Source organism: Branchiostoma lanceolatum, chromosome 10 (genome assembly GCF_035083965.1).
Source record: "Branchiostoma lanceolatum isolate klBraLanc5 chromosome 10, klBraLanc5.hap2, whole genome shotgun sequence".
Classification (NCBI taxonomy): Eukaryota; Metazoa; Chordata; class Leptocardii; order Amphioxiformes; family Branchiostomatidae; genus Branchiostoma; species Branchiostoma lanceolatum.
Genome location: NC_089731.1, coordinates 474,409 through 500,974, shown reverse-complemented (window position 1 = coordinate 500,974; position 26,566 = coordinate 474,409). Strand labels below are relative to the sequence as shown.

Here is a 26,566-nt window from a genome sequence, read left to right as displayed (position 1 = left end):
TCTGAGTGAGTGAGTGAATGAGAGAGCAAGTGAAAGATTTACCCTGTTAGCAGTGATGTTGGTCTTGAGAGACAGCAGGGTTCTGAGAGAGTGAGTGAATGAGAGAGCAAGTGAAAGATTTACCCTGTTAGCAGTGATGTTGGTTTTGAGAGACAGCAGGGTTCTGAGAGAGTGAGTGAATGAGATAGTGAGAGAGTGAGTGAGTGTGTGAGTGAGTGAATGAAAGAGTTACCCTGTTAGCAGTGATGTTGGTCTTGAGAGACAGCAGGGTTCTGAGTGAGTGAATGAATGAGTGAGCAAGTGAAAGATTTACCCTGTTAGCAGTGATGTTGGTCTTGAGAGACAGCAGGGTTCTGAGAGAGTGAGTGAATGAGATAGTGAGAGAGTGAGTGAGTGTGTGAGTGAGTGAATGAAAGAGTTACCCTGTTAGCAGTGATGTTGGTTTTGAGAGACAGCAGGGTTCTGAGAGAGTGAGTGAATGAAAGAGTTACCCTGTTAGCAGTGATGTTGGTCTTGAGAGACAGCAGGGTTCTGAGTGAGTGAATGAATGAGAGAGCAAGTGAAAGATTTACCCTGTTAGCAGTGATGTTGGTCTTGAGAGACAGCAGGGTTCTGAGAGAGTGAGTGAATGAGAGAGCAAGTGAAAGAGTTACCCTGTTAGCAGTGATGTTGGTCTTGAGAGACAGCAGGGTTCTGAGAGAGTGAGTGAATGAGAGAGTGAGTGAAAGAGTTACCCTGTTTGCAGTGATGTTGGTCTTGAGTGACAGCAGGGTTCTGAGAGAGTGAATGAATGAGAGAGCAAGTGAAAGAGTTACCCTGTTTGCGGTGATGTTGGTCTTGAGAGACAGTAGGGTTCTGAGAGAGTGAGTGAATGAAAGAGTTACCCTGTTTGCAGTGATGTTGGTCTTGAGAGACAGCAGGGTTCTGAGAGAGTGAGTGAATGAGATAGTGAGAGAGTGAGTGAGTGTGTGAGTGAGTGAATGAAAGAGTTACCCTGTTAGCAGTGATGTTGGTCTTGAGAGACAGCAGGGTTCTGAGTGAGTGAATGAATGAGTGAGCAAGTGAAAGATTTACCCTGTTAGCAGTGATGTTGGTCTTGAGAGACAGCAGGGTTCTGAGAGAGTGAGTGAATGAGAGAGCAAGTGAAAGATTTACCCTGTTAGCAGTGATGTTGGTTTTGAGAGACAGCAGGGTTCTGAGAGAGTGAGTGAATGAAAGAGTTACCCTGTTAGCAGTGATGTTGGTCTTGAGAGACAGCAGGGTTCTGAGTGAGTGAATGAATGAGAGAGCAAGTGAAAGATTTACCCTGTTAGCAGTGATGTTGTCTTGAGAGACAGCAGGGTTCTGAGAGAGTGAATGAATGAGAGAGCAAGTGAAAGAGTTACCCTGTTAGCAGTGATGTTGGTCTTGAGAGACAGCAGGGTTCTGAGAGAGTGAGTGAATGAGAGAGCAAGTGAAAGATTTACCCTGTTAGCAGTGATGTTGGTCTTGAGAGACAGCAGGGTTCTGAGAGAGTGAGTGAATGAGAGAGCAAGTGAAAGATTTACCCTGTTAGCAGTGATGTTGGTCTTGAGAGACAGCAGGGTTCTGAGAGAGTGAGTGAATGAGAGAGCAAGTGAAAGAGTTACCCTGTTTGCGGTGATGTTGGTCTTGAGTGACAGTAGGGTTCTGAGTGAGTGTGTGAATGAGATAGTGAGAGAGTGAGTGAATGAGAAAGTAAGTGAGAGTGTTACCCTGTTAGCGGTGATGTTGGTCTTGAGTGACAGCAGGGTCCTCATCCTGTGCTCCATCTGCTGTCTGCTGCGCTCCTCATCTTCTGTGTCCTGGGCACGAACCCTGCAGGGAACAAGAGCAGAGTTAGGTTCATGTTTTACAACCCCAACATATAAACACAGAAATACTACAGCTCTGTCCTGGGTAGGGAAGAACACACTTGAATAAAGGTAATAAAAGCCTTGTTTTATACTCCAAAGTTTTGGACTCCGAATACACATGAGGTCACATCCCCCATGAAACAAAAACACTGACAGTCATCTTTGACCCTGAAGGACTACCAAGAACATATAGAAATATCTAATTTTGGATACCTTGCCAAAGTCTCCTTGAGGAACTTGTTGGCCTGTTCCCTGCTGCGTCGCGCGGCCGCCATGGCCTGTCGGTGTTTCCTCTCCCGCTCACGCACAGCCGCCATGTGCTCCCTAGGACGAAAAGAGGGGGGTACTGTATAAGCTCTCAAACTTTTTGTTGCTGTAACATTCAATGTTCATGTACCACAGTCTTCATTTGAAAATGTGAAGATACAACCTTTCCTTTAAAGTCATACATGTAAGTTTCACACATTTTTGCTTCATCAATTGACGTGTGCATCATACTCTGTATCTCTATTCTTTAGCCAGCATAGTTGCCCTTTGCTGTTTCATACGTTTCACACCAGCCAGTGTGAGACCTGTGAAGTTGACAGTGTCTTTTCAAAATCAAACAAACGGTTTCATCCGAAATACATGTTTGACTGTACCAGCCTCTCTAGTTTTCCTCCTCCTCTTGGCCTGCTGCAGTTCCCACCAGCCCTGCTAGGGGGCATCAATGCACCATGACTAATCTCTCTCTAGTTTTCTGCCTCCTCTTGGCCTGCTGTAGTTCCCACCAGCCCTGCTAGGGGGTGTTAATGCACTGTGACTAACCTCTCTCTAGTTTTCTGCCTCCTCCTGGCCTGCTGTAGTTCCCACCAGCCCTGCTAGGGGGCGTTAATGCACTGTGACTAACCTCTCTCTAGTTTTCCGCCTCCTCTCGGCCTGCTGTGTGGCCAGCAGTTCCATCCAGCCCTGCTAGGGGGCATCAATGCACCATGACTAACCTCTCTCTAGTTTTCTGCCTCCTCCTGGCCTGCTGTAGTTCCCACCAGCCCTGCTAAGGGGCGTTAATGCACTGTGACTAACCTCTCTCTAGTTTTCTGCCTCCTCCTGGCCTGCTGTAGTTCCCTCCAGCCCTGCTAGGGGGTTTTAATGCACCATGACTAACCTCTCTCTAGTTTTCCTCCTCCTCTCGGCCTGCTGTAGTTCCCACCAGCCCTGCTAGGGGGCGTTAATGCACCATGACTAACCTCTCTCTAGTTTTCCTCCTCCTCTCGGCCTGCTGTAGTTCCCTGGGGCCCTGCTAGGGGGCGTTATTACACCATGACTAACCTCTCTCTAGTTTTCCTCCTCTTCTCGGCCTGCTGTGTGGCCAGCAGTTCCCTCCAGCCCTGCTAGGGGGCGTTATTGCACCATAACTAACCTCTCTCTAGTTTTCCTTCTCCTCTCGGCCTGCTGTGTGGCCAGCAGTTCCCTTCAGCCCTGCTAGGGGGCATTAATGCACCATGACTAACCTCTCTCTAGTTTTCCTCCTCCTCTCGGCCTGCTGTAATTCGCACCAGCCCTGCTAGGGGGCGTTAATGCACCATGACTAACCTCTCTCTAGTTTTCCTCCTCCTCCTGGCCTGCTGCAGTTCCCTGCAGCCCTGCTAGGGGGCGTTAATGCACCATGACTAACCTCTCTCTAGTTTTCCGCCTCCTCTCGGCCTGCTGTGTGGCCAGCAGTTCCCTCCAGCCCTGCTAGGGGGCGTTAATGCACCGTGACTAACCTCTCTCTAGTTTTCCGCCTCCTCTCGGCCTGCTGCAGTTCCCGGCGGCCCTGCTAGGGGGCGTTAATGCACCGTGACTAACCTCTCTCTAGTTTTCCGCCTCCTCTCGGCCTGCTGCATGGCCAGCAGTTCCCTGGGGCCCTGCTAGGGGGCGTTAATGCACCATGACTAACCTCTCTCTAGTTTTCCTCCTCCTCTCGGCCTGCTGTAGTTCCCGGCAGCCCTACTAGGGGGCGTTAATGCACCATGACTAACCTCTCTCTAGTTTTCCTCCTCCTCTCGGCCTGCTGTAGTTCCCGGCAGCCCTACTAGGGGGCGTTAATGCACCATGACTAACCTCTCTCTAGTTTTCCTCCTCCTCTCGGCCTGCTGCAGTTCCCTGTGACCCTGCTAGGGGGCGTTAATGCACCATGACTAACCTCTCTCTAGTTTTCCGCCTCCTCTCTGCCTGCTGTAGTTCCCTGCGACCCTGCTAGGGGGCGTTAATGCACCATGACTAACCTCTCTCTAGTTTTCCGCCTCCTCTCTGCCTGCTGTGTGGCCAGCAGTTCCCTCCAGCCCTGCTAGGGGGCGTTAATGCACTGTGACTAACCTCTCTCTGGTTTTCCTCCTCCTCTCAGCCTGCTGCAGGTCCCACCAGCCCTGCTAGGGGGAGTTAATGCACCATGACTAACCTCTCTCTGGTTTTCCTCCTCCTCTCAGCCTGCTGTAGTTCCCAGCAGCCCTGCTAGGGGGCGTTAATGCACCATGACTAACCTCTCTCTAGTTTTCCGCCTCCTCTCGGCCTGCTGTGTAGCCAGCAGTTCCCGGCGGCCCCGCTGGGTGGCGTTCTCTGTTCGCTCCTTCTGCATCCGCTCCTCCTCCAGCCTCAGCTCCTCCCCGGCTAACAGAAACTTCCCCTGCTCTACCTGCGCTTTTGCCAGGGTGTATCTACAGGAAAGAAAGAAATACTGTAAATGCATTTAAGTTCGAAAGGCGAAACTGGAGTGTTTGCGGTGGTTTTAAGTTTGCAGCAGCGCTAGAGTCACATACTGCTACCGTCTTGGACAAAAATGTTTGTGGTGGTTTTAAGTTCGCGGTGAAACGGTCGCCACGAAAACTGCGAACATAAAACCACCGCAAACATTTCTGCATTTATAGTAGTTGCAATGATAATCAGACTAAAACTAGTAAAAGGCAAGATGGTCTTGTGGTTACAGTTGTTGACTTGGGAATTTAAAGGTTCTAGGTTAAAATTTTACTGTTCAAATCCCTACCAGGTCCTCTTATACCTGAGCAAAATAGTCTCTTGTTCAGACCTTTATAAGTTAACCATCATGACATTTTCCCTAGAACAACCGTTTGCAGAAAGTCCTCAGGTGTCACCTTGAAACAGGATAACTAAGCATTTGCTATACCTTTTCATCGAACTTGAAGTAGTGATGTATTTTCAAATTACGTTTCAAACAGCTAACACTAACAGTATACATCTTGCATGTACTAAGAAAACCCATGAATGTTTTTTACACACACAGACAGATACGCTGTGCCAGGTAAAAGTGAGAAAGTAAGTCCTACTCACTCCGCCTCGTCCAGCTGGTCGATGATCTGTTTCTCCAGAGTCTCCTCGGCTGTCAGCTCATCCAGCAGCCGGCCGTGCTGCGCCCTCAGGCGGTGAACACTGGCACTGCAGCAGGAATCAGTTCAGTTTGAAATGTATCAGTTCACATTTTATCCTTAGGCCACACCAATTTAATTTCTTGGTTAACAGATTTTTATTTTCAAAAAATTTAGAAAAAAACACATGAAAACAGAAGGCTGGGCCCGCCCTCTGTTTTAACGAGTTTTCTTTTCTAAATTTTTTTTTTTTTTTTTGAAAATAAAAATCTATTAACCAAGAAATTAAATTGGTGTGGCCTTAGGTCTGAATTGCATCTGTGCCGATTGGGGGTGTAGTCCCAAAGCCACAAATTAGTCCCGGTTGACTGCGGGTATCGGGGAGGTATCTCCCGCTGTTCGCACCAGGGTCCCGAGTTAAATTGATTCCGGGTCCCAGCTGGGCCCAAAAATAGCCCGGCAACCACAGGTTGTGTGACGAGGTCACGTAAGGGTCAAGCCCAAAAGTGAAGAAAAAAACCCAGCCCGTCTACTACCTGGCATGGCCCCTTTTTTTATTGGGACCAAAGCATCAGCTAAAAGCAAATAGCCTTCATTGTGACGATGTTTGTGACAAAGAAACATTGCTGCATAACAACTACTGAGTACATCATACCAGCTGTACAGGTACAGATGTGGCAGGTGCTCCTTATAGTTTTAAGGCAGGCAATCGCTCCAACTGTTGTCCCCCCTAAGCTCTAGTTCTAGTGGCGGCGCTTTCCAATGCAAGTATTTTTGTATTTGCTAGCAAATTAATTAGAAAATCTTGATAAACTTAGGGTTCCTCAACTTTATGTCATACCATGACTCATTATCTGGTTGCCTTAAAGAAGATATGGCTGCACAAGACACAGGACAATCCATATTTCTAAGATTGAGTTTTAAGACATACTTGTTCTCCTTCTCCTCCTCCTCCTTGATCCTGAGGTACACCTGGTCACGCTCCTTCTCAAGCACCTCCAGCTTCTCCCGACACGTCTTAAGGGCCTCCCTGGAAGGAAGATGTCACGGAAGAAAACTAGTTACCAACACAACATCTTAAAATGGAAACTTTGTCACCAATGAATTTTAAATACTGAGATTCAATGAATGTTTGGAGAGTCATTTTTTTGTGTGGATATTTACAGCTACCCTTTACTGTTTAGTAAGTGGAATTTTAAGATTCATTTTGTATCAACTCTATTTCTATTTTGAAGTTGACCGTACAAAAGCCACTGTACTTTTTGTTGTTTCAAAAAAGCTTCCATAAAGCCCCCGTCACAAATAAGTAATTCAGCTCGGTCGACGTGTTGGCGAGCTTCAAATGTGCATTTTCGATCGAAGTACGGCCGACGTCCTGTCGATTACGCGGGCTTCGGGCATTTTTTAGAAATAAAAGTTGATCCAAATATTGGCCTTTTACCAGGTTAGTCGATTCTGACTTCGTCCATGGCCAAGAGATGGTACCATCTCATGGGGGATTTTTAGTTTTTAGTGTTGGACGGATGTCGCCAGAGATTTTCATTGGAAAATTGGGCGATTTTGAGATTCGGCGAGCATCGGGAGATCTCATGAATTGTGACGCCGGCTTAAAGCCCCAGTGTCCTGACCTGCACTTCTGGACCTGGTACTCCTTCTCCAGCACCTTCTCGCTCAGCTGGTCCAGGTGCTTCCTCAGCGCCATCATCCGGATGTGCTCCGACCGCGTCTGCTTCTGCTTCTCTGTGATGGGGGGACCTCCCTCCCGCTCCTCACTGTTTAGGTAAGTAATTAACAGTAATTAACAGTAATTAACATTTATCAACAGTGATAAACAGTACATCCGTGATGGGGGGGCCGCCCTCCCTCTCCTCACTGTTTAGTAGAGTACAGTAATAATCAGTAATTAACAGTAATGAACAGTACATCCGGATGTGCTCCAAACACGTCGGCTTCTGTTTCTCTGTGATGGGGGGACCGCCCTCCCTCTCCTCACAATAAACAGTACAATCATTGAAAGATAATCTATCAGTGATGTGCGGACCCCTTCTCTCTCCTTATAGTTTTGGTATCAAGTAACAAACAGTAATTAACAGCACACCTGGATGTAGTGAGTGAGTGAGTGTCTATAATGAATTGACTATACATTAGGCTTACAATATCACACATTTCTATGAAGATTTCAATATGGTTCTCTGTGTGGACAAATACGACTCACCCTGTGAGTGATTCCTCTTCTTCACTGTAGATCTCTGGATCACTTTCATACTCTCTGTCAAGGGCACCTGGTCAAGTATGAACAGTTATTTTCTAAATTTCTCATAGAAGAAAATATGACAAAAACATTGATAAAGGAAAAACCTGTGCACAGTGTTTGTTTGAAATTATATTTTCACAAAGTCACACACCCCTAAAACACTACTTGGTATCTCCCCTACCTTCATCAGACTCCATCCATTGTCTGGACTGTCCCACTGCCCCCAGGGGTTCGTCCAGCATGTCCTCAGGTAGAGGTGAGTTGAGGTCAGCATCATCCTGGTCCTCCTCATCCTCCTCCTCCTCCATCCCATCCTCCAGGGGACTGTCATACTCCTCCTCTTCCTCTGGGTCCATCTATCAATATAAATATAATATAGACTGTACACAAACAAAATGTTTCATATAAATATTATAATACAGGACTGCCATACTCCTCCTCTTCTTCTGGGTCCATGGTGATGTTTAAGGACAAAGTATAGAATGTACTTTTGTAGATATAGATATTGAGTTAAAATCCTCCCACACCATTATTGATGTATAGGGCGGTGCCCATCTCTGTTTCAAAGCCCTGGGCCACACTGTGGTGGGGTTCCACCAGGGGGCTAGTACACTGGCAGTGAAGTGTGTTTAACTTCAATACTGTTTCAGAAGTAGGTACCACTGTGTCGTCTGGAGAGACAGAGTAAGCCTTAGTCCGGGCAATCTGCCCGACATGATGATGATTTTGTCAGGTTGTCTTGTTCGGCTGGCGGACAAAAAGACAACCTGACAAAATAGACAGATCAATGAAAATGCCCAAAAAGACGTCCAAAAGAATCTGGAGCCTAACCTCTGTTTAGAGAGTAGATGTGGACTGAAGAATCGTCACATAAGCTTCTTGTAATGTGTATCCTACCAAAACAAATGAGCATCCCATGCTAACTGATATAGCTTGTTCAGGGATCACAATAAGCCCACTCAGAGGTTCCAGTACGCATGTGAAGTGTCAAAGGTGAAGGCCCCTGGCTTGTAAACAATTCTCGTCTCAACATTGCAAAACAACGCCCAGACGGTTTGTTTTTACGTCTCAGGGGCCTTTACCTTTGACACTGCACATGCGTACTCTTTTCTTCGAGTGGGCTGCAACCTGGGATTTGTGATTGTGGGTCAGACATAAACACAACGTGCAATTTTGCCTGTTGAAAAATCAGAGCAGATACTGGCAATTTACCATCAGAAACCTGTGTTATGCCTGATGTTCTGAAAAATATGCAAGTCTCAATAAAATAATCTTCCAACCCCTCTTCGTCCCGATCTCCAAACAGATGTTGGGGGGTAAAAATAACTAAAAATTATGGTAACGTTTTCTGACTGGGGCAGCGCTTCTCTGACAGCCGGCTATAACGTGTTCCCTGTCTGTAGATGTTGGGGTCTGAGACGGTAGACTTCTACAGACAATGACTATAGTACAGACGGCTGTCAGAAAAGCCAGGCAGTCAGAAAATGTTACAAATTATCTTACCTTCCCAAGAGATCACCCCCCCCCCCTCCGCCTACAGACGACGACATCGGTTCAACACAAACATAGCGAGATTCACGCTTGTAAAAACGAGCAAAGTGAACAGTTAACGCAGATGTCTTCTATTCAATCTTAAGAACCTTTCCTACCTCAGATCAGCAGCAGTTCCGGTACACAGAAATGATAATTCCCGATCCGCGATCAATCACAGACTCAGGTTGTTGTTTTGTCCGCCATGTTCGTAGCAACACGGGTCACGTGACTTACTCTTGTTCCCAGAGCCTCCAGTGCACTTTCATAATAGCGCGCCTAGCGATTTTTATCATATTTGCAGAAAAACAAGCCCGATAGTCTAGCCAAGCCAGGCTTCACAAAACAAGAACAACTTTGAAATTTCTAAAGTAACCGACTCGCAAAAATAATGGGTAGTCGACTGCCTATAACGACAGGATAACCTGAAATATATGTGAATACTGCTAAAGTAAATGTCTTTGCTTGTCCTATGTATGTGGCGAATTTTAGAAGATAAAGAAAAACTTGTCACCAAAGACCCTGGAATCTGTAACTTATAAACACTCATGCGTATTTTCAATGATGTAACAATGTATGTAACTTTATAGTTGTAGAAGATCTTACGAAAGTCGCAATTTATGTAACGTTTGCGACTTTCGTAAGATCTTCTACAACTATAACGTTACATACATACAAACAAAAAACAATATTAGATTCAAATGAATCAATATGTTGAGTGTAACACCATGCTTCACTATTCTATGACCCACTTTGTATATTTTGTAGATATGATTGACTTTGTCGTGTATAATATTGATGCTTTCAGTGTGTGGGAGGGCAACTTGTAAAGGTGCGCATGCACGTGTTTTGCCCTCCCCTTCGCCTTGTGATGAATCAAAATAAACTCAACGATTTAACACAAACAGCTGACGAGGCGGCCCTATGTAAGCTGTGCAGGGTACACGAGTGGGAACCTGCCGCGTTGTTTACCTAACATTCTACAGACGGCTTGTTTTTGTGACCTTTGCAGGGGGGGCAGATCCGTTCAAAGTCCGTCTGATTCTGTCCAGGCGGTTAAAACTACTCATGGGCGGGCGATACTATCACATATTAGGGGTGCTTCAGACATTAAAGTTCATATAATACCACATTAAAACAACATTCTTATCTCCATGTGTTATCTATGGCTACCAGCACGACTTCAAAGTGATAACTGTGTTAAATGTGATTGAAAACAGACCCAATCGCATGAACATATGGAGCTGACCACCCCTCCATCCGTGTGGAATGATCCAAGATTTTCTGGCAAAGTTCGCTGACTGGCAGTTATGATACAGGACCGAGTTGTTATGTAGCCCAAACGGGGGAGCGAGGCGCAGCATTGGCATGAGACGGTTAGAGTTGTGTATCCATACATGTCTACCTGAAACCTGAGCCCCCGCCGCCATCATGCCACACCGTAGGCTCGGCCACATAGCGGTACGTATCACGTTACGTGTGTTTGTCCCCGGGGCGTAGATATTAGTATGCCTCACCCCGTCTGTTTATAAAGGTAAACTTTGTATAGTCTGATTTGATAGCTATGTTATCGTGTCTGAGTGTTGAATACACACGTTCCTTTATTTCTGGTTGCTTCCGTGTAGGCGGTATTATTTTCGGTGCGTGTGTGTGTCACTGAGTCTGTCAGCAGTGTGTCAGTTCTGCATACTGTGGCAAGTTTAAGCATAACTCAAGTAACGTTATTGGTGGATTGTGGTGATATTTGTATGTGGATCGCCTTGAGAAAACATTATATGCATGTCTACATTCGATTTTCAACTCCTAGTGGGTTTCCTTGCGAGTCCAGTTATTCGTAAGTTATTAATAATAAGTTAACAATCTGTATATTATCATGTTATGATTATGCATATATGTTCCTTTTAATCTCGCAATCTGTATATATGTCTGTATGTGTATGTATTATGAACCGGCTGTCTGACTAGTCGTGATACGACTAAAGGGTATCGTAATAAACGAATATACGAACGAATTTATACGATAGTTCAGGACGGTGTCAACAACAGGTCATGACCTAAATGGCACACGAGTGACGTGTACGGCACTAGGTCGGCTGTTCCCTGGTGACTCCACCCACAGGATGTAAGGTCTCTCTCTCTGTCCGACGAGTGTGCTGCTGTTGGCTGATCTCATATCAGTTCTAGATATGCCAGGTTCCCCAACGTGCAATACGGAAGTAGCCTGGGTGCCAGACCCCCAATCTGTAAAATCTCTATCGTGTGGAGATTAATTGGGGTCTGGTATCCAGGCTAAATCAGAAGTGATATGCAAGTAGAAAGTAGCATATGGAAAGCCAAAGAAAGCATCGCCAAGAAGCCGTCTATGGAGGGTATATTAGTAGACGTCTGAGCGCTTAAAGAAGACTTAGGTCGTGGCCCGACTTTGTCTCGCCGGGATGTTATGTCTGTCCCTCTGCATTACGTGACAGGCATATCTAACGGTACAAGACTGTCGTGACAAATACATGTAACGTTACCGATGTTATTCTCGAACTTGTTGCCTCTCTTATTTGTGTCTAACGTTACCGTGTCCCAGGACAATTGTAAGAGGTAACATTTGATGATCTATTTTTTGGGCTGAGCACTGTTTGGTGACTTATTAATTGGCGGTAGCAATGTGTACCATTGCTGTATTTTATGCAGCGAGAGCCTTTTCTCAGTCATAACTATCCAGTAATTGATGTCAATCGTAGTGTAAATTGTCATGTATGCTGACTGTACAGTTAAAAGTACCCTCCCCTTTTGCAATAGCTGTTGACGGGAAAGGTTGTCGTGGATCCTTGTCGACGGTTGGCTGTGTCTATTGTTTATTGTTTGTTTATTTTCATGATTTTGCACTTAAAATATACATACATAAGACAGAAATACGAGGATAAATAAAATAGTGCAGGGCAGGCAAAAATGCCTATGTAAATGCCTCCCTTTATCAAATCATAACATTTTTAGTTGATCAGTTATACAAAGGAAATAAGTTGGATGATAAACAAAATGAAACAATATAGAGGAGGTCATGAGAACAATATAATAAAGAATTTACCATAACTTGATAAATCGTACATGAATATGAATGTAGTGTAAACGAGAAGTATTAAACAAAGTGTCACAGCTTCGCTGAAAATCATACGTCAGAAAAAAATCGTACGGCGAATGTAATAACCCGTGGCTTACCCCACACACATACCGGGTGATGGCTCCCGTTGGGACGTGAAATGCGGGTCAGAGTTCGTGCGTACCTGCGCCAAGTATGACGTAAGTCAATAACTATCGGTATCTACACCCTGACCTTGGACTTTCATACCTCGCTTACAGGCTACCTCTCCGCTGCAGTACCACCATAGATCACTAGTTGGCGCTCCAGTACCACCGAGTTGTTAGATGAAATACCCATTATTTTTGACTTCACCTGCAGGCTGTCTTACATGTCAATGAGCCGCGGCATCCTTATATATTCCGCCATGCTGCTCTTTACCCAGACCCTGACCTAGCATTAAGTTTTGGTACTGCAGGGGTGTTTTTGTTAGAATCTTCCGATGAGGATAACTGAAGAAGCTTAAGGGAACAACAGATTTCTAATTCTTTTCTTTTCACCACAGGCTGTCGCGGGTAACGCCGGTGTGTTCCTCGGCATCCTGGCTTACTCTGTCTCCGGATCCGGGCTGCAATCCTACCTCCCTATTGCAGTACCGTCATGGATTACTAGTCGGCGCTTCAGTATCATTAAGTTGCTTATTCTCTTTCCCTTTTCACGACAGGCTGTCTTTGGGTAAAGCCTGCGTATTTCTCGGCATCCTGGCATACTCCGTCCTTCAGCTGATAACCTGTCGATCCGGGCTGCAATCCTACCTCCCTACTGCAGTACTGTAATGGATTACTAGTCGGCGCTTCAGTATCGTTAAGTTGCTAATTCTCTTTCCCTTCTCACCCACACAGGCTGTGCTGGGTAAAGCCGGCGTTTTCCTCGGCATCCTGGCATACTCCGCCCTGCAGCTGTTTACCCGCGCCCTGCCCCTGCCCAGTGTGCTGACCTCTGACCTCCCCTCCACAAACGATAGCCTCGTGTCTCTCCTTCTGCGCCTGGTCCAGAACTCCGTCACGCTCTGCGCATGCGTCAGCGCCTCTGTCTGCGTCCGGATCGTCTTGGCGGTGTGCTTTGGTCTCACCAGGTTTGTTTGTCCATTGTCTGTTTATTATTTACTTGACATTAAAAGAAACAAATTATTTAGAATCAAAGTTGAACTGTAAATTGCCAAAACAAAGATTGGACTTACCCAAATTACCCGAGCCTTTGATTCAGAACGACTTCTACCAACTTTCAAATGAACAAATCATTTAGTAATACCAGTGAAAAAGAACACACAGGGAAGATACCAGAAACCTATAAGGGCGATTCTGACTGGTGCCCTTTGTACTGCACCTATAGGTGTCGCTGCTTACAGATGCGGCCCCAAACGTAAAGCATGTCCATGTATGCAGAGATAGTCTGAGTGAATAATGATGTTTTGAATCTAACACCAGGTTCTTAGTGGACGTCTTGGCGACGGTCTGGATTTTCTTCGCGACCGCCAAGGAGTCTCTTGTCAGCGGAGTTCTAAGACGTTTTCGAAGCTACTGGGACGTCGATGCTGTCAGCGCGTACCTGGAACAATGCGTCTATTTCCGACGGTTGGGACAGACACTCCGTCCGAGGGGTGAGTATCGATTGGCATATATGCCGTTAAGCGCATGAGGGCGCTTCTTATGCGATTTTTTTTTTACACAAAATCGGATGGTCTGTGAAAATACTGGGACATCAGCCCACTTTAAGTAGCTTAGCTCAAATAAATGGCTGTAAACTCTCTTTAAAGACGCTTATAGGCATCGTATATAGAGTAAATGAAAGTTAAGGTTAAAATGATGGTTATTTTAGTCTGTAAGTAAATATCGTCGTATATGAATGGCGCAAATTCTAATACTTTTATATTTGATATCTTTAATACTTACTTAAGCGACCGTCAAGATTAAGCAAAGCTACCTAAATGTTGAAGTGGACTTCACGTTTTTCTTAAAACTGTTTAAAAGATTGAATTATGACCGTCATTTAAAACTCTACAAAATATATATATATAAATAATATTAAGATATTAGAATATGAAAGGTTCATTTAAGAACCCATTAAGCATGCTTGAATATATGATTTCGTGCAGTGGAGGAAACCGACAGCGATGACGACACGAGCGGGAGTGAGGACGAGATGCTGTTCGGCAGAGAAACTTCCGTTCCGCCCGACAGACGCCCGTTCAGAGGCCGCAGCGCACTCATTCTGCTCTTCTTCGGCGTTCCCATGGTGACGATGCGGGCCGTCCTCTCCATCCTCCCCAGCATCAGGACCGGCGTGAGGAGGAGTATCAGGACTGAAACTAGCCGACGATTCGCGACCTCGCATTACGAACGGCAAGCAACCCGAGAAACTAGTAGAACATTTCTTCACTCACATTCCGAACAGCAAGCTATTGCAACCCGCGAGGAATTGAGATTTGCCACACAGAAAGCAAGTGAACGTGTAGAACTGTGCAGAGGGGCATCGGGGAGAGTAAGAAGAGAAAGATGCGCGGTGTGTTTGGACAGGAAGAGCCGTGTGCGACTGTTACCGTGCGGACATGACAGACTGTGTGAGCGGTGTGCTGCGAGAATCATGGATCCGAACTACCAGTACTCGGGGATATGTCCGCTGTGCAGGACTAGTGTGAAGGAAGTGGCGACTGGGAAATAGGGAAAAGTGATGTTGATCCAGTTTAACTAGATGGAGAGCTACTCTAATGACGGTACATGAAGCGGTGGTCCACTGTTCCCCTATCTCTTTTCGACAAGTATAATGAACAATGGACCAAGGCTTTTATTACGTCTCGTCTGCGACCCTTTCCAGTCGGGTGAGCAACAACAGGAATTCGGACTCACGGCTTCTTGATCCAGAGGCAGGGTAGCTAACCACTGCGCGAGAATTGTGCTACTAGAATCATGGATCCGAACTATCAGTATTCGGGGATATGCCCGCTGTGCAGGACTAATGTGAAAAAAAAAAATTGTGAATGAAAGATAAAGTTGATTCTCAAAATGAGTGAAAGTTACCTCGAACCAGTTTAGCTTTTGAAAATGAACTCAGTGGTCAGTTGAGCTACTCTTCCACTGGTCGTAACTACAGCATGTAACGTTATATGTTCATTGTTGGATTAATAACAAATTTTATAAAGTGCAATAAAGAATCTTAAAAGAAGTTCTCAATCCACAAAGATGAGGAAGAAGATGAGGATACTGAACGAAAATATTCCACTGTGATATCCAAATTGTTGCTTTGATCCCTTTTAATGATAACTGAATACTTCTAACAGTATCTTAGAAGGTAGTTAGGATTTATATGTTGCAAATTTGTAATCATTGTCAAAGTCAAAACTCTATCCAGACCTCATAGAATGATGGTGCTAGAATGATGTTCAACGAGCCATAATGCTGCTGCAATAAAGAAATAATGTGCAATAACTGTCAAATAAAGGATTCATTTAATATAATAACGCTTAAAACAACTCTCTCGTCATTTACTCTAATGAGGGAGTTCTTGTATAAGTTAATAGTTGAGGCGATTACTAGATATGGGCATCTATCACTGCATCTCTCCCTGTGCTTTTCTTTCTTTCACTCTTTCCTTACTCTTTCTGTGTATTTGTCTCTCCATCTCTGACTCTCTCTCACCCTGTCTCTCTTGCTCTCTCTGTTGCTCTCACACTCCCCCTTCCCTCTATCTCCTCTTCTCTCTCTCTCTCTGTCTGACTCTCTCTCTCTCTGTCTCTCTGTCTCTCTCTCTGTGTATCTCTCTCTCTCTCTCTCTCTCTGTCTCTCTGTCTCTCTCTCTGTGTATCTCTCTCTCTCTGTCTCTCTCTCTCTATCTCTCTCTCTCTCTCTGTCTCTTTGTGTATCTCTCTCTCTCTGTCTCTCTCTCTCTCTCTGTATCTCTCTCTCTCTCCCTCTCTCTCTGTATCTCTCTCTCTCTCTGTCTGTCTCCTTCTCTCTCTGTATCTCTCTCTCTCTCTCTCTCTCTTCCTTTCTCCCCTCTTCACTTCCTCTCGCCCTCTATCATTTTATATCCCTGTCCCGCTGTCTCGCCAGCACGCATATGAACGTGACAAACGCTGCCAGCGCGATGATGCCGATGTACTGCATGGCCTTGTCCACAACCGGCTGTAACTCTGGGTACGAGGTGTTCACGTGGATGAAAATCAGGCAGGGCCCACCCGAGACAGACTCGTACCCAGTGTACTGTGCAGAGTCGTTGTATGCACCGTTTATAGAATACGTTAAGTCGTCTATGTCATAAATGTGGCAGTGAAGTTTGTATTCCGTCTTGTTGTGGAGCGTTTGGGAGATGCAGACGCTTCTGACGGGTGCGCGCATGCGCATGACTCGTTCCCAGGGGTTCTTTCTCTCTCTCCTGCTCGGTGCACTTTGGGTAATATCGCAGGTGTCGTCTGATGGTGAACGGTCCGCGCATCCGCAGTCTACTTCGTGGAGGGTGTTGTACACGCAGGATAAATTCAGATGGCAGCAAAACGTGGGGCAAAGTTGCGACTCAACATCGTTGTCAGAGGGCGGGTGTGACTGTTCTACACCTTTGCTAGTCATTGCCAGTTTGTCGTAAAAGTTTGTCGTTGTAGAAAATCCTTCATTCATTGTAGCTGTCTTCTGATCTATCTGTGTAGTGTTTGAGATGTTTAGTACCGCCTGCCTGCGGTGGTTGACTCCGTGTGCGTGCCGTATGGCGTGCCCTGTTGTACCGCCCCTTCTTGCGTGTGCGCCCGCTAAGCTTGAGTGGGCGACAACAAAGGCGAGCAATTGGAAAATCCGAGTCATGTTGTCGTTTTATGGTTTCCGTCGGCAGATACGAGTTTGTCGACTCCTTCCTTGGTGACGTTTCTTCGTCTCTCTAAAGTTGCGAACAAAAAATTTGTTTTAACGTAGATTTTAAGGAATAACCCGATGATTTATTAACTAACAACACAGAAATGTGCCCTACTCCGTGCATTGCCCACAGTTACAGTTTTCCGAAATTGTATGAAGCTTAAATGTTGACCGAGGTTAGACATCCAGGTAAGATACGCCAAAAATAGTGACTCAAGCAAGTGGATAAAATTTTGAATTTCAAATTTGTATTTTAGATTTGAATTTCAAAATTTTGTCCAGTTGCTTGTGTAACGATTTCTGGCGTATAATGCTTAAATTTTCTATCAAGGATATCATGAGGATAGGATGATAGCAATGTAGACAGCCACCCCCCACCCCCTTCCCCCTCCCGGTCACCTAAGGATTTGGAAAAAAAAAATGAAACTCGGAGACACCAACAGCAAAAGATCATACCCTTCTCTTCTGACACGCACACACACATGTACACACCCCATAAACTCAGGAACAAGCACAACATCTCCATTCCCCCAGCTAGAACCAAAAGACTACAGGACTCTTTCCTACATAAGGCAATCAGTTTGTACAACAATCAGTAGCACCTAATTAAGGGTTAATGACCCGCCCCGAGGTGCATATGGTGTCATAACGCCTGGTCAGGTGCTATAACCACCGAATAAAACCACCGAGTGAGCGAAGCGAACGAGGTGGTTTTATGAGGTGGTTATAGCACCTGACCAGGCGTTATGACACCATATGCACCGAGGAACAGGCGGGTCATTAACGTTATTATCACATAGCCTATCCAAACTGACCCATATAAGAGTAAAAGATACCTGTATGACACATTGATCTCTTACTACATGTTAATGCATCAGTCCAATTTGAGAAATGCATGTGAAAATTTACATTTGTCATTTCTGTGCAGAGTACTGTATTACAGATTTCATTTTGAAACTAAAACTTCCACAGAAAATCTTTCACAACATTACAATCTTTGCATACAAATCGTGTTTTCAAATCTACTCTACTATACTCTGTAGGACACCCAGAAGGGAGGATTAATGATGATAATCATTCCTCCCTTCTGGGTGTCCTTCTGATTGGTCAATATTATTGAACACCACTTAGTCACTACCATAGCTCCCTCTGATTGGTCAAAATCATTGAACACCACCCATGACTAATTGAACACCACTTATGGGACTTTTATTGCATTATGGCGTCATAACCGAAGGAAATGGAGGCTTCTGATTGGTTGACGCTATCTAACTATGTGATAATGTGCAATAACGCTCGGATGTATATATTGATATATTTTGATATATTGTATTTTGTATATAGGTGTTTTCTATTTTATTGTGTATACATAGTGTCTGACCAACAGAGGCCATGTAAATATCATCGCCATCCAGGCATGTTATTTTGTCTGTAAGATGTGATATTTTGAATAAAGAAAGAATAAGGAAATCTACTTACAGTCGCACATACCTCCAGATACTTCACCCAGGTCTTTGGATATCACTTGACTGCTGTGATAACTTTACAAGAACAAATTTTCCGACGAAACTTCCCCTGATCTGTGAACGTTTCACTGATCTAGCTAAAACGGATAAAAACGCGACAGGAATGCGTATCAATATTTCATGGTTTATTCAGTAATGCGAACTCTGTCTGATGAAACTTAACGAGGCCGTTCCAGGTATGGCCTGGGCGACCATTGATTAAAAAGAGAACAATTGTATACTGCAATGTAAACCCTCATTAATTCCACAAGTACTCATTTTAAGAAAAGCTTTTTGTCAGACTTCTGTGGACGATATGTGATGATTCAGTTCTCTAAAATGCAGTCTATGTTGGATCCGCTAGTTGGCGTTGAATTCGTATTCTGCCAGCGTTAGATCATACATGCATGAATTGCAGTTAATCACATGCTGTATTTCTGTCTTGGAGTCAAAAGTCATTCAGCAAACACCGCAGAGCAGCAGAATTTGTCATTTCTGAGGTCTGACACCTGGCGGAAATCACACGAACCTCAGGCTGTTCAGTAAATTTGGTCATTGACTGATCGAGTGGCGGGAGACAGGACATGAATCTTCCTCAAGAATTCGGCAAAGCACAATGGGTCACCCCTACTTATCTTGACAAGTGTGTTGGGTTCTTTAACGTGAATCACAGATGGTCAAGGAAAGATGAACTCTACAATACTTTATGTTAAGTAGCTGTTTAGTCTGGATAGGGCAGCCCCTGATGTCCTGTGTACGGTTGGGGTTGGACCATGCGAGCGTGTGGCTCCTGTGACGTCATGTAGGGAGGAGGCTGGGAACTTGGATCAGCCGAGTACTCGGGGGGAGGGTGCATGGTGTACGGAAGATCCGTGTACGGCAGGGATGGTGACGTCTGCGCAGAGAACTCTGACGTGTACGGCGGGAATGATGACGTGTGAGGCGGTGCTCCGAAGTACGTTTGCCGCAGTCTGGGCTGCTGCGCGTTGTCGGCAGGGTACGGTGGTGGGTACGCCAGTGCGTTTATAGCTGCCGGTCTGTGCAGGACATAGGGCAGTAGTTAAAATCTGTATCATAGAAAATGTGTGTCAAAATCTCATCCTTGGACATTCCAGGTCATTATTCAACCCATTTGTCAAGTGTCCAAAACATCTAATTTAAGCCGTTTCTATAGGGCCAAACAATATGAAGTTTCAAAATAAAACCGCCATTTTAAATTTGTGACGTCCGGCTGGCAACGTACATTTTACAAAATGGGCCAGAACGCTGAGGGGACACAAGATGGACCCTATGCGCATGCCTTTAATACTGACCTTTGCCCTGTGAACTGCATCGGGATGTGTTCGCGGGGGGTCGACTCTGCGCCGACTCTCGGGGTGGACGGGAGCCTGTTCTTGTTGCTATGGCAACAGTACACAGCCACGCCCATCGCCGCGAGGAAGACCACTGACCCGGCAGCGATCCCCGCAATGGCGGCAACGCTCAGGGATTGTGAACCTGGTAGGAGAGACGAGAGGGGAGGTTGTTAAAACAACAGAGAGATCAGTAAGATTAAAATGTTACGTACTATGTAAAGCTCATATATCGTAGCTTTAGATTAAGATATTCATGACAGCGTGGTAACCGGGACGGGGGTTGCTACAGACTTCCAACAACCTTCGACCTGCTGCTCACGTCACACTTCCGGAAGGTGACGTAAGTTTGCTTCTCTTGTCTTCAGCCGCCCAGAAGAAGACCGGAGGACTTGTTGAAAATTCGTTGACTCAAATCTATATGCTGGAAAACAGTTTTTCTTCACAGGTAAACGGTCTAGTCTGCGACGGCTAATATAAGTTATCCCCCATAACTTACCGCTAAACCGCACGCTGTAGAAGATCTTGAAGTTCCCTCCCACGGCAGAGCCTCCCTCCAACCGGACAGTCGCGTCGGACCGCAGCTGCTCCACAAGATCTACCTGGTAAGGAATTCATCATTATTCTTTCATTTACGAACTCTAGAAACGAGTGCAGACCACATAAATGAACCATTTACAACATTGGTCGCTGTACATTGTTGTTGAAAATTGTGACTGTGCACATGCAGTAACCATGGTGACAGCCTTGCCTTGGCCGTATATAGTTGGAAAGGAAAAAGAGGAAAAACATAGCTTTATGTGAAGGTAAGGTAAACATAAAGATTGTGGCTGTGTACATGTATTACCTTATAATGATTCATACAGTAGCTGCACCCTGTTCACACGTGTACATTTCGTTAATCAATGCATTTTTTATTTATTATTCACCTATTGATTAATTCTATAATTCATTCATTCATTCATTTGTCACCCGTTTGCTTTGTTCTGAGAATATTATCATACAGACACTCGTTCACTCCGAATCATTCTACTACAGCACTTTCTGGAGCCATTATGTCAACATTGTTTTTAAAAGATAGTATAAGTTAGTTATATTGTATTGTATCTTTTTTTTTATGTAGTCTTCTCTCCTTTGTATATTCTATGATATGGGCCAGGTGCCTGAATTAAAGTTGAAATGAAAAAAAAAATGAAAAATTACCTGGTAGTGGTTGACACAGTAGCTAAGGATGGCGGCCCCATGTTCACAACTGTACATGGCGTCTCCCACGCACACGTGGATAAAGTCCACACAACCGTCCGGCATGTCGCGCATGTCAAATGATCCAAACAGGAGTGTGTAGTCGGGGTCGGTGTAGAAGTGGGTGGCACAGATCGTGCCGCTGTAACTGGCGTTGTTGCTGTACACGATGTACCCGCTGGACAACGGCTGCAGGTACACGGAGCGGTAGCAAGAGGGCGCCATTTCAACTGTATGAAACATTAGCAAAGAAACTTAATCTGAGTTGGTAAAGCCCAGGTTACACATAGCCGAACATGGCCTCCCGACTCTGCCCCGACCATGGTTAGAGTGATTCGGGAGTGATTCGTGAGCTTGATCGGCTGGCGTTCGGCTGAGTCGGCTGGTGTTCGGCTGAGTCGGCTGGCGTTCGGCTGCGCCAGCCGAATGTTTTGAAAATTTCAAAACATTCGGCTCTGGACGGAGGGTCGACGTCTGGAATGGGTTGGCCTAAGTATTCGGCTGGTGCTCGGCACGGTCGGCTAGTGTTCGGCTGGTATTCGGGGGTAAGTCAGCAGTAAAATTTAAATCTAAACCACGCTATAACCACTGCTGACTTACTCCCAACTAGTTTCTATCCTACCCATAACTCACCCCAAGGCCGAAAATAAATTTCTGCTATTCTCATTCCCAACCAAACTGACTACTACCAGAACGTGGGCGAATCACCCCCGACCTTCACACGACCAAAAACAGGGAAGAAAGCTAAAAGCCTTATCTAAGCTAACCGTGATCCGAATTCGAAGTCTTGGTGATGTTAACAACATAGAAGAATGGATTATCTTGATTAAAAATGAAAATTACCCATCTTTTGAAAGTCATTGAATATGTCCATTTCAATTCGTGAGAGGGTTAGCAACCGGTCCGGAATAAGTAAGGAGAAGTTCGGCTAGAGATCGGGATGGTTGGGAGTAGGTTAGGAAGCATTCGGGGCTTGGTTGGGGGTAATCCGGATCCGTGTATTGGTTCTGAGATGGTTGGAACATGTTCGGCGCATGTTCGGGGCAGATTCGGCGCATATTCGGCGCCAAAGATAGGCGTGGCCTAATTCTGGTCAGACTGCTCCCGAACTACCACCGACCCGAGTCGGCTAGCGTTCGGGAGCCATGTTCGGCTATGTGTAACCTGGGCTTGAATTACATTATTTTCGACACATTCTCTTAACTGAGGGTGCCATCGACTTCCAACAACCTTTGACCTATCGCTGACGTCACACGCGCATAAAGCCTCGTGTCCAGAGCAGTTGGAGGGTACTGTGAGTGTTTGAATAGAGCCACACTCCGGGCACGTTAAAGAACCCACCTCACTTATCGTAGAGACTAGGCTAAGGTTTTTCCCCGTGTGCAAGGTTCTAAATCTTTGACGTCCGGGTTTCGAGCTTACATCTTCAAGGTGTTATATAAATAGAAGAAGTGACTAAAAATGATGAATAAACGCACCTGTACTGCAGTAGGTGGGGAAAGTCGTCCTCTCGTCGCTGTAGTCGGAACAGTCCCCGTTCCCATCGCACAGGCGGGAAGAGGGGACGGAGGCCCCGTCACTGCAGGCCAACGCGCCACCTCGAAAAATGTATAAAACAGTGAAAATAAGAAACACAGAATGGGCAAAGGGTCCCACTAAGCCTGCCCTGAAGATTGTAACACTGTCTTTTTATCACTCTGACTCACAATAATGGGCCAAATAGCGCTAAAAGTTAAATCCCAGGCTAGCAATTATCGATTTGTAACTAGTGTTTTATAAAGTATGAAAACATATCAGATTAACCTAGCAGTATGTGCATTTGTATGTATGTGTGTGTGTGTTTGCGTGTGTGTGTGTATGTGTGTACACGTATGTGTGTATACGTCACGGTGTGTGTGTGTGTGTGTGTGTGCCTGTGTTTTTGTCTATGTCTTTGTTAAGAGTACCTGACGTTAAGCAGGACACCTCATCACTTCCGTCCCCGCAGTTGTCTACAGAGTCGCACCTCAGGTCGGTGTGGATGCACCTGCTGCTGACGTCACACGGGAACCCGGACTCGCAGGCCGCGGCGGGGCCGAACGGGTCGGCTGGAGGATCATCAAGAAGTTAGTAAACATATTCGTATCTATTGAGTACTCTCCAAGCAGAGGTTGAAGGGGAAGATTATGACCGTCTTATCATACGCCGGGTGAGGCCTGCGGACGGAAAACAAGGCATGTGCGTAATAAGAAGGCCACAATCTTTCCGAACAACCTCAGCTTGGAAAGTAGGTATTGAGATTTGCGGCCTATATTTGTCGGTCAGGATTGCGAAATCCAAATGAGTTAGCGAACATCGTCGTTTAATGACGATAGCTTTATGCTTCCGACATATCTAGGATGTCGTCGATCGTGAGTTCCCGAAGTGGTAAAAATTAACGTTGGATGTTAGGGTCCCTGTCAAAGCACTTCATCTATTCTGTCGCACTAAACCAGTGCAGGCCTCTAGGCAATCAAGACGCTGCTTCGTCATGTCTGTAACGTTTGGGATTTTTTTTTTGTAATCAATAATCAATGATAAATAAAGAGCATGACAAATGTCACCCCTATAGTACACATACAGGGGTAGTTTCCCACCTACCGTACGCAGTATATAGTATGTTAAAGTAGCCCGTCGTAGCGACGTCTGACACCAGTCTGAGCGTGAGGGTGTGATCCAGCGATGACGTGTACTCCGTGATCCCGCTGGATTCGCAGATGTCGGCGTGGATCCCGGATGACGTGAAGCTGGTGTGGATCCCCTCGTACACGTACAGGTGATCGTAGCAGGACGAGGATCCCTCGATCTGATTCTGCAGGATCTACACGATGAGTCAAGATTACAGATCCAGAAACTTTGTCAAGTTGTTTTGATAGACTCCAACAAGACGTGGAAGATCTCATACCTCCGTGAGGGTTTTACTGATTTTGTTGTTGTTTTATTATCTATTGTAAATTCTTCGCTAATTCTTCGTTTCCAGCAAGCTGCTCTCTCTCTCTCTCTCTCTCTCTCTCTCTCTCTCTCTCCCTCTCTCTCTCTCCCTCTCCCTCTCCCTCTCTCTCTCTCTCTAGCGCTCTCTCTCTCTCTCTCTCCCTCTCTCTCTCTCTCTCGCTCGCTCGCTCGCTCTCGCTCTCTCTCTCTCCCTCTCTCTCCCTCTCTCTCTCTCTCTCTCTCTCTCTCCCTCTCTCTCTCTCTCCCTCTCCCTCTCTCTCTCTCTCTCTCTAGCGCTCTCTCTCTCTCTCTCTCTCCCTCTCTCTCTCTCCCTCTCCCTCTCCCTCTCTCTCTCTCTCTAGCGCTCTCTCTCTCTCTCTCTCCCTCTCTCTCTCTCTCTCGCTCGCTCGCTCGCTCTCGCTCTCTCTCTCTCCCTCTCTCTCCCTCTCTCTCTCTCTCTCTCTCTCTCTCTCCCTCTCTCTCTCTCCCTCTCCCTCTCTCTCTCTCTCTCTCGCTCGCTCGCTCGCTCTCGCTCTCTCTCTCTCACCTTACCTGTAGGTATAAGAGACTGGTAGTCCCCGGCGCTACGAGGTTGATGTAACAGTCGGCGTTGTTCCCGTAGCTCCAGCTGATGTAGCCGGCCTGGTCCAGGGTGACCTGACCGCCGCAGTGGGCCCCCATGTTGACTAGGGACACGGAACGGGTGGGCAGGGTTGGTGTGGGGTACAACAGATACTGTACGCTCCATACCGCTTGTACAGGTATTTTCAGGTAAAAGAAAAACGGCATGGTATTCCTTCTTTGTGATTGAATAAGGTAAATGTAAAGCAGGTAAAACTCGAAGTGTCATGCTCGAGGTGAAGCATAACGCCTTTTCGATATCCAGTAGTTGTGGCTGTATACAAAGAACTTTATCAATCAGTCATGCTCAACTAAGGTGAAACATGATGCTTTGTCAGGTAGCTATGTATGGTAGTGCCATGCAGCTTCGCTACGGCTTGCGTTTTAGCCATGCCTCCTGGGTCTTCTCGACAAGTGTGTTGGGTTCTCCTTCGTGAAAGCGCCTAAATTCTGTACGACTCCTTCCAAAAAGACGAATGCTTCCCCTGTATCACACAGCTATGTTAGTAACACAACCATAGATGGCGCGTCACGGTTACGTCACACCCTGTGGTAAACAAAGGGGCTTCTTAGGTTTCCTTCATAACAAAGTCGTCTGACATGGCTGACCATTGAAAACCCATAGGGAGCTATTTATAGATTTTTTTATATACACAGATTGTCCACCAATTCGTTGCCTTTTACAACAGTTTAATGATTCCTCAACAAACAAAACTTACCGGTTTTAGTCATAGCTCACGGTCTACAAGTGTTCCAAAGCTGACTGACCCGGCCTAGCAGTTATACATGACGGATTCTCATGTAGTTCAACGCACACATGTAGGTGTGCATAATATGGAGTCATGTTGGACTCCCGCAGTTGAAGCTGTGATACTGATTCATGTAAAATCTCTTATGGTGAAATACATTATTGGGGGTTTGTTTTGAAACAAGCTGACGTTTCTTTCATTGGCGTGAAGGTATGTCGGATTGCTACGTCACTAGTCAGATGTCGTCGCCATGTTGCTCAGAGGGAGGATTGTGATACTTTGAGAAGACCAAACGGTTCTCAAGAGGCATTGTGTAGAATTAACTGAACATTGCAGAATATATAAATACACAAATAGATATACAAGCATAGTGGAAGGTGTAAAAACTATCATGCTAGGAACCGTCTAGGACTGAAGAAATTGGGGTAGGCAACGGATAAGAGTGGGAGGATATATCAGAGAATGGACAGGCATAACGCGAAGTAAAACATTATTGAAGAAGAACAGAAAACTGAGAAGGGAGGAAACTGGTTGCCATATCAGATGAAATAGTGGCAGCAAATCTGACATGCCTGTATGCACTCAGAACACAACGTAAACAACTAGTTGTAATCGCACGCTTATCATACCCTACTGCTGTAGACTCGTTCCGTAAAAAAAACAAGATTACTTACTTGTGGAATAGTCTGTAGAGACAGCCTGCCACAGGACCGCTAGCAGAAACCACCTCAACATTGTCAAAGCCTTGTTATTCCGAAAAAAGTGCATTTCGGCTGGATTTGGAAGGTCTCTGCTTTACACCCACCCAGTCTACATGTAGGGCTGTCGTTTTCACGGCACCTGCCCAAGTAATGTTTACTTTGGAATACGATACGCGTCTTTGGTGGGGCGTGTTGGCTTTAAGTTTCTGCACAATGGATTTGCTACGGGTTAGTTAACGTGTGTAGGTAAAGGTAAGGTAAATTTAAGGGTAGTCCCATAGTCTTTTTGAAGCCGTAGGGGCAGTGGGTTGTTATCCACTGTGTCTAGGGCACGGTATTGGAAGGTTGAGCCCATCCCTCTCCTTCCACCGCCTTTTACCACCCAATCGAAGTCAGGTACCTATTTTCACACCTGGGCAGAGTGAGGAAAGTCGTGTAGAGTGCATTTTCCAAGGACACAACGTCTAACTTGGAATGCCAGGAA

At 45.6% G+C, this 26,566-nt stretch overlaps 3 protein-coding genes across 3 annotated transcripts in view; all 3 read right to left on the bottom strand.

Annotated features, from left to right (window-relative positions):
• The window catches only part of LOC136443145 (cilia- and flagella-associated protein 74-like), a 38,085-nt gene extending 28,843 nt beyond the window's left edge, over positions 1-9,242 (bottom strand). Inside the window, exons 1-9 of the mRNA XM_066440233.1 lie at positions 9,119-9,242; positions 7,651-7,825; positions 7,431-7,497; positions 6,844-6,987; positions 6,147-6,245; positions 5,181-5,285; positions 4,376-4,549; positions 2,088-2,198; positions 1,734-1,836 (exon numbers count right to left, since the gene is read on the bottom strand). Of these exons, the coding sequence (XP_066296330.1) occupies positions 1,734-1,836; positions 2,088-2,198; positions 4,376-4,549; positions 5,181-5,285; positions 6,147-6,245; positions 6,844-6,987; positions 7,431-7,497; positions 7,651-7,825 (978 nt within the window). The 5' untranslated portion in view covers positions 9,119-9,242. The remainder of the gene's footprint in view (positions 1-1,733; positions 1,837-2,087; positions 2,199-4,375; positions 4,550-5,180; positions 5,286-6,146; positions 6,246-6,843; positions 6,988-7,430; positions 7,498-7,650; positions 7,826-9,118) is intronic.
• Positions 9,243-18,599: 9,357 nt separating this feature from the next.
• On the bottom strand, positions 18,600-20,018 carry LOC136443641 (uncharacterized). Its single transcript, XM_066440957.1, has 2 exons — positions 19,782-20,018; positions 18,600-19,505 (listed from the first exon to the last, which is right to left on the bottom strand). Exons 1-2 carry the CDS (start codon positions 19,895-19,897, stop codon positions 19,190-19,192), a joined length of 432 nt encoding a protein of 143 aa, XP_066297054.1. The 5' UTR covers positions 19,898-20,018; the 3' UTR covers positions 18,600-19,189.
• Positions 20,019-20,184: 166 nt separating this feature from the next.
• Positions 20,185-26,244, bottom strand: LOC136443774 (uncharacterized). The gene is made up of 8 exons (XM_066441138.1): positions 26,056-26,244; positions 24,564-24,697; positions 23,682-23,901; positions 23,009-23,149; positions 22,541-22,660; positions 21,024-21,292; positions 20,320-20,422; positions 20,185-20,237 (listed from the first exon to the last, which is right to left on the bottom strand). Exons 1-8 carry the CDS (start codon positions 26,147-26,149, stop codon positions 20,185-20,187), a joined length of 1,134 nt encoding a protein of 377 aa, XP_066297235.1. The 5' UTR covers positions 26,150-26,244.
• Positions 26,245-26,566: the final 322 nt, after the last annotated feature.